Genomic DNA, 12,649 nt, shown 5'->3' on the forward strand with positions numbered 1-12,649 from the left:
GCGGCAGGGACTGGGACACTAGTCAGGATCGCGGCAAAGCTGAACGGAGCAAAGTATAGAGAGATCCTTGATGAAAACTTGCTCCAGAGCGCTCAGGATCTCAGACTGGAGCGAAGGTTCACCTTCCAACAGGACAACAACCCTAAGCACACAGCCAAGACAACGCAGGAGTGGCTTTGGGACAAGTCTCTGAATGTCCTTGAGTGGCCCAGCCAGAGCCCGGACTTGAACCCGATCGAACATCTCTGGAGAGACCTGAAAATAGCTGTGCAGCAACGCTCCCCATCCAACCTGACAGAGCTTGAGAGGATCTGCAGAGAAGAATGGGAGAAAATCTAAAAATACAGGTGTGCCAAGCTTGTAGCGTCATACCCAAGAAGACTCAAAGCTGTAATCGCTGCCAAAGGTGCTTCAACAAAGTACTGAGTAAAGGGTCTGAATACTTATGTAAATGTCATATATTTCCATTATTTATTTTTAATAAATGTGCATACATTTCTAAAATCCTGTTTTTGCTTTGTCATTATGGGGTATTGTGTGTAGATTGATGAGGGGGAAAAAAAACAATTTAATCAATTTTAGAATAAGGCTGTAACGTAACAAAATGTGGAAAAAGTCAAGGGGTCTGAATAATTTCAGAATGCACTGTATACACATTTAATCAAATAGCCTAGTACACACACCAACACTTTTCAAATGTTCAAATCAAAACGCTACTGTACAGAAAAGCGTGGACAGCCGGGTGCATCGCAAATTCAGAACCACTGGACAGCAACATAATAAACTAAAGCACTGATCATTGGGAACGAGATCAGAATGACTGCTATAAGGCTTGATCCATACATTAAATAATTAAATAGGTAGCTTAGCCTACAAAACTAAAAATCAAAAGGCCTGATTAACATGACATCAATAACGCAGCCACATCCTGAGACCCCGGTGCCGACACATTCAGAAATAAAAAGATGGTTTAGTATTTAATTTAAAAGCTCTGACGAAGGCCAAGAGAACAAGAAACACTTTTCAATGAGAACACAGAAATCCCCCCCCCCAAAAAAATATCTGTTTTCAAAGATGCAGCCTATAATGCAATACTCATGATAATTTTAAGGAGAACAAAAACTACTTAGCCTATGTCGTATATGAAGATTATGACGTTGTTAATGTTTTTAAGTGGAATCGGAGAGGACGTTTTATTTTAGTATCAAGAGGGAATGTTTTAGTGTAACGCCACATACAACAGACAGGAAGTGTGTTGTAGACAGGGGATTGGACAGTAGAGGGAGCCACCCACATCTTGGGGAGATTATATATACTGGGGGAAAAACGAAGAACAGGTTAGAGCGACCATTGCAATCTGGGGCGTCGCTCTCCGGGTGGGCATGACACCTGTAACTCATGCTGAAAGCTTGTGATATGAATAAACTTATGATCAAGGTTCAGTATGAGTGGACTCCTTTGTTTATCAGCAATAATTGCCAGCATTTACTCGATACTACACCTACATTTGAACACCAACGCAGAGGCTTAGCTATTCGGCATCTTCCCATTTAAGTAGCCTAGTTTTGTTGCTTGGCTACTTGAAGAGAACTAGGGCCTATCACTCGCAGCCCACCTGCTAGATGAAGAGCTGAAGTGAGTATAACATCCTGGCATTTAAACCATAATAGATTTTCAAAAATTCACATACTCTATTTTCGCAATACTGAGAATGCGTCATGCGCGATTGCGTTGTTTCCCGTTATTCGTTGATTTCAGTAGCACATCCCCATATCTAATTGATCAGCTGTTGTCAAAGCCGAAAAGGGTATGACATCCGGGCATTTAAATTATACTCGATTTCAGATTTCAGCACAATTTTTGTAAAAATAAAATAAAATGGATAGCTAGTGGCACACTCCAACACTCCAACTCGTAATTTACAAACAAAGCAATGAGTATTTACTGAGTCCGCCAGATCATAGGCAGTAGGGATGACCAGGGATGTTCTCTTGATAAGTGCGTGAATTGGACCATTTTCCTTTCTTGCTAAGCATTCATTTTTACATTTACATTTTAGTCATTTAGCAGACGCTCTTATCCAGAGCGACTTTACAGTTAGTGAGTGCATAAATTGTTTTTCATACTGCCCCCCCGTGGGAAAATGTAATGAGTACTTTTGGCTGTCAGGGAAAATGTATGGGGTAAAAAGTACATTATTTTCTTTAGGAATGTAGTGGAAGTAAAGTAAAAGTTGTCAAAAATATAAATAGTAAAGTAAAGTACAGTACAGATACCCCCAAAAAGTAGTACTTTAAAGTATTTTTACTTAGGTACTTTACGGCGCTGCTAGATTTTCGAAATGTCACATTCTCTTAAACATAATTTTTTCGCATACCCAAACGGCTTATTATTTAGGACGCAAGTATGGGTATTCGGACACGGCCAGTCTGACCTATATAAAAGCTATCTGACAGAGAGAGAGACCGAACATCATTTACTGTAGACAACAGTAGATATTAAATCATGCTCCCATCGTGACAGATATGAGATAGGGAGATAGGGGAAATGGCAAATGTGATAAAAGAGCAGTGAGGATAGGAACTAAAATCAAATCTAAATACAGTCTACGCACACATAAGATTTACATTGACTGTCTGTCTATATCACACACACACATACACACACACACACACACACACACACACATACAGACACACACACACACACACAAACCCCTCCCAGCATGGCATGGCAGAGACCCCCAATCTCAGTGTCTACACTCCAGACTGCAGATTACTGTTGTAGGATTTACGGTTTAACCCTGTCACAGTGTAGGAAGAAGCTAAATCAATGTCCCCCCAAACGCAAGCTCATACTTGCGGATTTATTTATGTATATCCAAAGACATGCTATGTGGAGCATTAGTAATCTAATACTGGGAATCTATCTCATAAATTAGGTTTCCATCCAATTGGCAACAGAGTTTAATGCAAATATTCTAAAATCAGCATAAAGAAAATATGCAAATTTTCCCACCAGTGGTGTGTTTCCACCAAAAGGACTTGTTGCAGATAAAAACAGTGTGTGATTACACAAAATGTACTTTTCATGTACCAAATAAAAATCAATGTGCAATGTAATTCCATCGAAGTTTCAACTTTGTCACAAAAACTGTTTTGTTAAATAGCAAATGTGCTTACTCTGGTCTTGGCACGTGCACGAGCAACAGCTAGCAGATACAGTGTGGGTAGGCTAGTCAACATGACGAGATTATTGTCACGAATTCCGCCGAGACTGCTCCTCCTCCTTGTTCGGGCAGGCTTCGGCGTTCGTCGTCCCCGGAGTACTAGCTGCTACCGTTTGATGTTCTCTATGTTTGTTTGGTTTTGTCTGTTTGGTGCACCGGTGTCTTATCACTTATTGATTATGTCACCTATAAGTTTCCTTTGGTTTTGTTTGTAGTTGTGTGTTGTTGTCCGCCTGTCCGTTGGGGTTTTGGATTTTGCTCTGGTGTATTTAAGTATATTGACGCACTGTTTGCGCATCGCTTATATTTCGTGTTTTACGCACTGTTTGCGTATCGCTCGCCTCCGTTGTTTGAGGCCCGTTCTTTTTGTATTGTCATATTTCTGACTAGTAAAGTCTGTTGGACTAAGCTTCTGTGTCCTGCGCCTGACTCCAACACCACATCCACTTCAAACACTGACAATTATTATAGATAAAAGTGAGAATATTTTTATTTGTCGAACAGCAGTCAAGCATCGATCATCATGTCACCAGAATAAGACCCTCGATATTTATTGGAAAGGAGCATCAGGATCACAGTGCACTTTCAACACCCTGTGAAGTTCATCATAACTTATTTCATCTACAGCCTAATAAACTGCATGGTTACCCGAGTCATAGTGGGAGGACCACAAAATATATAATTGTGTTTACTTCGATATTATGTTTATTAAATCAATATTTGCGCATAAAGGCGTTTCCACCGCCATTTCTCGCATTATTCAATTTACCGACACAAAAAGATCCCACCTTGTCTAGCGTATTTTGTTTTGTCGACATTTGGAAAGTTTACCGACACAGTTTCTGTTTCCATCAGGCCTGTCATTACATGTTTTATCCGACATGTACTTTACTCACATAAAAAGGTTGGATGGAATACTACATTGATCTCATGGAGTGAGGGATAACAGTCAATTTGAGAGAGAGAGAGAGAGAGAGAGATATGGAGAAGGGGGAAGAAAGATACAGCAGGGCAAAGGGAGATGGGAGGTAGAGAGGGGAATGTAGGAGAGAAAGGGTCATGCGGGGTCAGTCTTCAGTGTTCTGACCCCAAGGCCATCACCTGAACCATGTGTGTCAAGGGAGAGGGGGAGAGGGATGGAGGGTGAGAGGGATGGATGAGTATACAGGGAGAGGGGTGGAAGGATGGAGGGGGAGATGGATGGAGGAGGAGAGGAGGAGAGTGGGAGAGGGTCAGTGGGAGAGGGGGAGAGGGATGAAGGGGGAGATGGATGGAGGAGGAGAGAAGGAGAGGGATTGAGGAGGAGAGGAGAGGGGGAGAGGTAGAGATGGAGCACTCCTACCTTTCTGCCCTCCAGGAAGTTGAGAGCCGTGCCGATGTTTGAGACCCAGTGGATCCTCCGCAGCTTCCTCCCCTGCTCACACGGCTAGGGGGGGGATAGAGAGAGATACATATATATATATATATATATATATATATATATATATATATATATATATATATAGAGAGAGAGAGAGAGAGAGAGAGAGAGAGAGAGAGAGAGAGAGAGAGAGAGAGAGAGAGAGAGAGACAGGGGGTGGGGGGGTAATAAAAGACAGAGTCAAAGAAACATAGAGTCAGAAGGATGTTAAACAGAAAGAAAAAGGTACAGAGGGAGAGAGAGAAAATAATGAAAACAGAGATTGGGAAAACAACAGAATGGAAAGTAGAAAGAGATTGAAAAGAGGGAAAGATGGCAGATTGAATAACAGAGAAAACAAGAATAAGATTAACATGAAAAACAAGGAAGAGAAAACAGAAATGGAGAGAGACAGAGATAGACAGACAGAGATAGAGAGACAGAGACAGAGATAGAGAGACAGAGACAGAGAGACAGAGACAGAGACAGAGACAGAGACAGAGACAGAGACAGAGTCAGAGAGACAGAGATAGAGAGATAGAGAAACAGAGACCCAGAGACAGAGACAGAGAGACAGAGAGACAGAGATAGAGATAGAGACAGGGACAGAGATAGAGAGACAGAGACAGAGAGACAGAGACAGAGAGACAGAGACAGAGATAGAGAGATAGAGAAACAGAGACAGAGAGACAGAGAGAGAGAAACAGAGACAGAGACAGAGACAGAGATAGAGAGACAGAGATAGCGAGACAGAGACAGAGAGACAGAGATAGAGAGAAAATGAATCCGAGTGTGTTTGCCTTTTAGCAAAGAGATCAATATAACAGACAGCTTAGACCCAAGGCTGTATTGGCCTTGTGGGACCATCAAACAGTGTGTGTGTGTGTGTGTGTGTGTGTGTGTGTGTGTGTGTGTGTGTGTGTGTGTGTGTGTGTGTGTGTGTGTGTGTGTGCCCCCTGGCCTTTCCCTGTTTATCTAGCCTGCTTTTTTCCAACCAAACATCCTAATAAAGACTAATCAATATTATGTAATTTCCATGTAATCGTTTCCATTCTCACATTCACTGATGTCCTTAGATATGCTGTAAACATAGCTTTGAGGGCAGGGTTCACAGAGAAAGTCTTTCACAGTAGTATTCAAAATCAGTCTTCAAATGCCCTTTACAAACAGGTTTCCATGTCAACCCTGCCTTCATTATATTTCATTGCTCTGTTTTTTGATGAGAGCTTACTGTCATTTCAGTTGAACATCTTCAAGGGGGCGGAGTTGAATCCTGCATGCTGAGGATCTGGTGGGCATGGATTGGTATTTATTATGAGTCAACAACACTGTGACCAAGACCACGTGCAGTTAAACTGTTCCAAAGCCACGAGTGGAGGAAGGGCCTTTGTTGCTGCCCTGAGTGAGACCACTTGCAGACTAGTTAAACTGATCCCAGAGCAGGTCCAGGACTCACCAGCTTCTGTCCAGACAGGACCTCCAGCAGGGCCAGCAGCATCACTCCATCCTTGATGTCCTCAAACAGGTCTGTCACCACTAGGGACGGGACACGCTGGGGGGAACAACACCATAACAAACAGGATTAATTAAATGAAACAACAGTCAATACAAAGCTGCATTAGTTTAATGTTTACGTAAGTGTTCTGTGCGATACAGTAATTACCCAACTAAAGCTTTTAGGTAAACTTTTCTTGGAAACTCAACCCATCAAGATCTGTTTTTGTAGACTTAATGGTTAATGTAATAAAAGCAACATGGCTTATAGTGCAGTAAGTCTCCAAGCATGTAATATGCATGATCACAGTACATTCACAAAATCCTGTCAAAAAGGATATTCTGAGCCACAGGAAAGCTTGGCTGTGGCACGATTGATTGACAGCTAGGAGGATCAGTCTCTTTTGAAAGGGGTCCCGAATCCCAAAATCCAGAAATATGCTGATGATTTTCAAAGTGAGCCCCTCTCAAGAACTCCCTCCATGACCTGAGACACATATCTCAATTTCTCCCAGACGCCACATCAATGATTTCTCTTAAAGCATAGTCACATGGTGGGGCTGAGGAGAGGTTTAGAGGGAAAGGCATTCAGCTATTCACAGTGAGATTAGTGAAAAGAGAGCGAGAGAGGGGGGAGGAAAAGAGGGGGAGAGTGGGAAGAAGGGAGGCAGGGAGGGAAAGTAAAGGGAGACCAAGAGAGTGAAAGCAAGGAATAGGGAATCTAGACCCAGACATGTTCTACAAGAGAACAGAGAGTGAGTGAGAAAGAAAGAGAGGTAAAGATCCTACCTCACACAACTCTCAAAATGAATTAGCAATTAGCTTTCCTCTTTAATTCCACTTCTAATAGTTCCTTTGCTTTACATATTTTACTGTTCACAATGCATTTGTGTCGCTTTCAATGAGTGACAGAAAAACACTTTACTGAGGCCTCTACAGAGGGACAAATTATGCCACGGCTAATTAAAGTTAAATTCACCTATTAGCTCGTTATAATCCAAGAGCTAATGAGGAAATTTCTACTAATTACAAAATAAGGAAGTAATATCCATTTACTCAGCTCAGTCACAGGAGTCAGATAAATAAATCAAGGGCTTTAGGAACTAATTACATGTGAGTGTCTAGGCTTTAATTGATTGGGAACATCCCAGCCTCTGTAAGTGTGCTTGTCTATGACCTTATGTGCAGAGAGAGAGAGAGAGAGAGAGAGAGAGAGAGAGAGAGAGAGAGAGAATGGAAGAAGGAAGAGAGACGGAATGGATGAAGATCCAGGGAAGAATAACGATGAGATACTGACAATATGATAGAGAAATACAGGAGTAGAGAAGTAGAATATTGAAACTATAAGTTACGTGGGATGAGGAAGAGGGGTTGGGATGAGTTGTGTGCCATAATGTCTGAGAGAAGAAAGAAAGAGTAAGAGACAGGGTGAAAAAAGTGTTTACAATGGTCAGCGGGGCTTTGCAGTAATCTCTGGGAACACTTGGCAGCTGATTAATGCAGCTAGTTTAGCCCAGCTGTTTGCTGAGAGATGATGAGCCTGCCGTGCCGCTCACACCGGCCAGCCCATAATTAAGCCCTAACCTTCTCACAGAGGATTTGTCAAAATGGAAAATGAGGGACTTCTCTCTCTCGCTCTCTCTCACTCTCACGCTCTCTGCTGAGTAGCTGAGTACAACTTAAAAGCTCTTCAGTCTGAGTGCTTTAATCATATTCTTCTGTGCAACATGCAGAGGCATATAAATACATTCTCCCTGGCTCACCCATGCTGGCTGATCTTGCTTTGGGATGGTTTTGCATATGTGGATGTGCACTGAAAATAAATCATACTGTCATACATACTATGCTATTTAGGTGCTGGTTCAACAAAGTTGCAGGATAGACCTTCAATTACAAGGTATATTACCCTGTGTAACAGGAAACCATTCATATTTTATTTAACTGTGCTCTTCTATCTTTGCCCCTTTGTCAGAGCTCATATGAAATCGTCTTTTGTTACCTGTGGAGGGGTAGGCCCGGGAGGGGGAAGAAAGCAAGGGGGAAGGAGAGGGTGTATCCCTCATACCGGCGTTATCTCACCTACCTACGTTATAACGATTAATCACATACCTTTAGGCTGAGAATTAAAGGCCTGAGATAACTATGGTAATGACCTACTACCCCTGGAGAGCTGTGCTTAACCCACTATCTCAGCTAGCTTGCCTCTCCCTCTCTCTCCAAGGGACTAGTTAAAAAGGGCCTCACAACATTTTTCTACATGGGGTTTTATAAAAGAAAGTATTTCAACTTGTTTGTTTTACTGCAGGTCATTCAAAGGCAAACATATATAGAGGAGCCCATAGGCTTGGTTTTAGCTAGCTGACTAAACTTCACTCTATGGTGAAGGACGTTTCTGATGAACTTCACCAACGGAGTGTAGCAGGGACCAGGCTTTGTGGAATTCAGCTCTCACTACATTGATTCGCCCAAGGTCAATGCTTTTTTTTTTATATTAGGAAATGCTTACTTTGTACCTATGTTTGTCCTCTGTAGTTGCGTGCCTTTGTTTGCTGAAATACTTGTACTTTTTCAATAAACGTTAATCAAATACAGCCACTGACTGTTTGCACATTGCTGTTGCTCTAAGATGGCAAATCAGCGCAAACATGCATGTGCCAATTGAACCTCAACAAGGTAACAGTTGGTGGTTGTATTTGATTAACGTTTATTGAAAAAGCAAAGAAAGGCACCCAACTACAGAGGACAAACATAGGTATCAGGTAAGCGTTTCATAATTGTAATTTTTTTAAGTATTGACCTTGGGCGAATCAATGTAGTTAGAGATGAATTCCACAAAGCCTGGTCTCTGCTCCACTCTGTTGGTGGAGTTTATCAGAAACTTCCTTCACCATGGAGTGGAGTTTAGTAAGCAAGGTTTCAGCCAACAGCACTTCACCACAGGCATAATTATTTCCCTCAACAAGGCAACCTCAGAGAGACACCCTCTATGTTCTCTTCGCCATTTCAGTTTACCAACCCGTTTACCAACCCGTTTACCAACCTGACACAAAGCAATCCACTAAGACAAATAGACCTACATGCTGACATCGGTCGCTACGGTAACATCATGCTCGAGGAGGAAGAGGTTAATAGGCTTGCGCCATGAAGAAGGGATGGCGGGAGGCGGGGGGGGGGGATTTAATCAACAGGAGACGAGTCAGAAAAAAAGCTAAGCAATTACCTTTAAGAATTTAAAAGCTATTTAGACAGAGCACAGAGCAGCGATATAATCATTCCAGAATAGCCTAAATCAAACATATCGAGTTTAACCGTAAAGAGCAAACTATGTCAGGAAGTCTAGCCTGTTTCCCCTATCTTGATATTGTTCATCTTCCCCAGTGCTTTGATAATAATAATATGCCATTTAGCAGACGCTTTTATCCAAAGCGACTTACAGTCATGCGTGCATACATTTTTTTGTGTATGGGTGGTCCCGGGGATCGAACCCACTACCTTGGCGTTACAAGCGCCGTGCTCTACCAGCTGAGCTACAGAGGACCACAAATGTTGATGGGGGATCAACACCGTTCCAGATGGTTTGATGAGATATCATCCACAGAGTTTCAGGTTGGTGATTAGGATAAAATTAGGTTGTTAATATGACATGTATGTAGCCCAGAAGCAGGGCATAAAGCACCGCCCTACATGACTTTAAAAAGTCCTACTCCAGTCTCCTATTCAGCTCATTCACCTGATTTACATAACAAAAGGCACATCTCAATAGGTGGTACAGGTATCCTCTTGACATAGTACAGGTGGGGTGGGGGTGGGGGGGGGGGGGGGGGGGGGGGGCTTTCCTCTTCTGTTCTCTATTGCTCCTCTATTGTTCCTCAAGCAAATGGGGGGGAGACGACATAACGAATCTCTGTCAGACCAAGTCTTTGAATGCCCTACTCCTTGAAGTTTGCAGATATTTTCCTCAAAACTGTTTATTTTACCCTTTAGTGTGTGTACTTATTTTAGTATGTGTACTGTATTTATACTTGGGATATAAAAAATCGCTGGAGGATGTCTTTAATCTATTTGCTGTGTGGGGAGAAAGTGCAATAAATAAATGATTAGGTCTTTACTTTAAACGCTATAACACATCTAGGACATTTAAATATTTTGGTGGTGAGTAATTTTCTGCTGCAAAGGTCCTGATATCTGATATTTAATATCATGTCAAGGTTTATTCCCTGCAGACTGCCTCCTCAAATGAATTTTCTGCTCCGCGTCACCGCAGATGAATGCGGCCACTGTCGTAATCAAATTGGAAACCTTGAGAGCGGCGGCGGCTCGGATTGAAATAGCGTTTAATTGCGTGGCACTGTGCCGCGGTCGCCTTGTCCACTCGCTCCCCGACATGCTCTTCAAGCAGTAATGGGTTAAATTGAGGAGCCTAATACGTTATAATACCATAATTACATGCACATGACAGACCAAGGCATGCGGTTGCGGCAACTGTAATAGTTTAGGTTACAGAAACACTGTTGCTTAAATGGTAGGATAAGCCTAATAGGAAGGCAAATGAAGGATTTGCGCTCTTATCCAGAACAATCCAAATTAATTGCAAAGGAAGAGTAGGGTTCTGTTTTAGCCCCAATCTCTGAGCCCAAACCTTGTCTAGACTATAGCCTGCAGAGATGGAAAACGTCATAAATATGAAATGATACAGATCCTAATTTAGTACACTGTACTGGAGGGGAAAAAAACAGAAATTGCTTTTGTTGAAAGCAAATAGCTATAATTACTTTTGTATGAGTTAAGACTGAAAGCTGTCCACAGGCTATCTGATGTAAGGTCAGGTGAGAAGGAACAGTAGTGTGACTTACAGATGAGAGCTTGTGTGCTGCGCATGCATGTGTGTCTGGCCTGCATGTGATCTAGGGGGTGGTACAACCAAGTCTCATGACTGGTTAGCCTAATACCTTTAAAGGCCCAGTGCAGTGAACACATTGTTTTCCTGTGTTTTATATATATTTCCACACTATGAGGTTGGAATAATACTATGAAAATGGTGATAATGCCCCTTTTAGTGTAATGGTCCTCTGTAGCTCAGCTGGTAGAGCACGGCGCTTGTAACGCCAAGGTAGTGGGTTCGATCCCCGGGACCACCCATACACAAAAATGTATGCAAGCATGACTGTAAGTCGCTTTGGATAAAAGCGTCTGCTAAATGGCATATTATTATTATAATGTAGTCCCTTTTGTATTTGCACAACAATGACTACAAAGACCTGCCAGACAGACAGTCAGTAAGACAGACGACAAACTCTTACCTTTGCCAAGTGGGAATTGATCCATTTAGTGAACGTCCTCTTCTGCACCGCCTCTTGATCATCTGAAAATCATAAACATCATGGTCACATGCTTTGTAAACAAACAAACAGAATGGACAGGATATATTTTCTTCTAACTGTACTGCACTGTTATGAAAATAGCTTGAGTTAGGCCTTATTAATGGATGATGACTCTGATTAACAACTTCCATATCCAGTGCATTGCTATGCCTAATGTCTCTAAGTGGTTAGCTGGCTCTGCTCTACTGTACTTTGCTCAATGAGAATAGATCTGACATTCAGATGGCATTTTCACCAACCTATCCCCTCTTCAAGCTGATTGATAAACATGTGCCTTTTTAAAAGGATGCCCTTTTATGAAAAAAATGGGTCATGAGTGACAGAAGGCCATGTCTAATTCCTGCATTTCACAATAAGCCCCCAACTATCTCTTTGCCTGTTCAGTATGTTGATTACCATAAAAGTACATAATGTCATGTGTGTTGTGCATATTTACTTGGAAGTGAAGGGCACAGTTTGTTATGGTTCCAGCAATAAAAATCTATTAGCAAAGGCACAATCAATACTACTGACGATGTACCTTAAAAAGCCAATCCACTTAAATTAGGACAAAGCATAAATCGCTGGTGGGTCCTTCACACTGAGAGAAAGATTGACTAACAGAGATAGAGGGAGAGAGAAAGAGAAAGAGAGAGCGGGAGAAAGGAAGAAGAAGAAGAAGAAGAAGAAGAAGAAGAAGAAGAAGAAGAAGAAGAAGAGCAACTTTCTGGTCAAAAGTGGGGAATACTGTTTGAACGTCATGTTACTAGAAGATTCATTGGAGTAAACTGTATTTCATCCATCACTAAAGAATCAGACAGACTCACACCACAATAATCTGCAGAAAACTGTGTATCACTATCACACTGTCTCATATATCAACACATTAATGGGACATCATATTCCATTCGATATTCACCACACATACACTGCAATTCATCATCCCTATAGAATTACACAGATTTATAGCCCAACAATCCACAAAACCATTTCTATCACACTGTCACATATTACACTGCGTAAACACATCAATCTTATTCCAGTCACCCCATCCAAAACACACAATGTATATAATTTTGACTGGCACAAGTGACGGCTAGCTTTTCTTCACCCCTGCTGCAGCAGTGAGAAAAATCCTTGAGATAACCGCCTTATCACCCAGAGAGG

General features: G+C 41.9%; 1 protein-coding gene across 1 annotated transcript in view; it reads right to left on the reverse strand.

Moving 5' to 3' along the window:
* The window catches only part of syne1a (spectrin repeat containing, nuclear envelope 1a), a gene marked incomplete at its 5' end in the record, with an annotated part of 201,450 nt that overhangs the window by 161,206 nt on the left and 27,595 nt on the right, over nt 1–12,649 (reverse strand). The window contains 3 exons of the mRNA XM_084149547.1: nt 4,572–4,655; nt 6,085–6,180; nt 11,423–11,484. Of these exons, the coding sequence (XP_084005673.1) occupies nt 4,572–4,655; nt 6,085–6,180; nt 11,423–11,484 (242 nt within the window). The remainder of the gene's footprint in view (nt 1–4,571; nt 4,656–6,084; nt 6,181–11,422; nt 11,485–12,649) is intronic.

This window comes from Coregonus lavaretus (assembly GCF_964263955.1).
Source record: "Coregonus lavaretus genome assembly, chromosome: 31".
NCBI lineage: Eukaryota > Metazoa > Chordata > Actinopteri > Salmoniformes > Salmonidae > Coregonus > Coregonus lavaretus.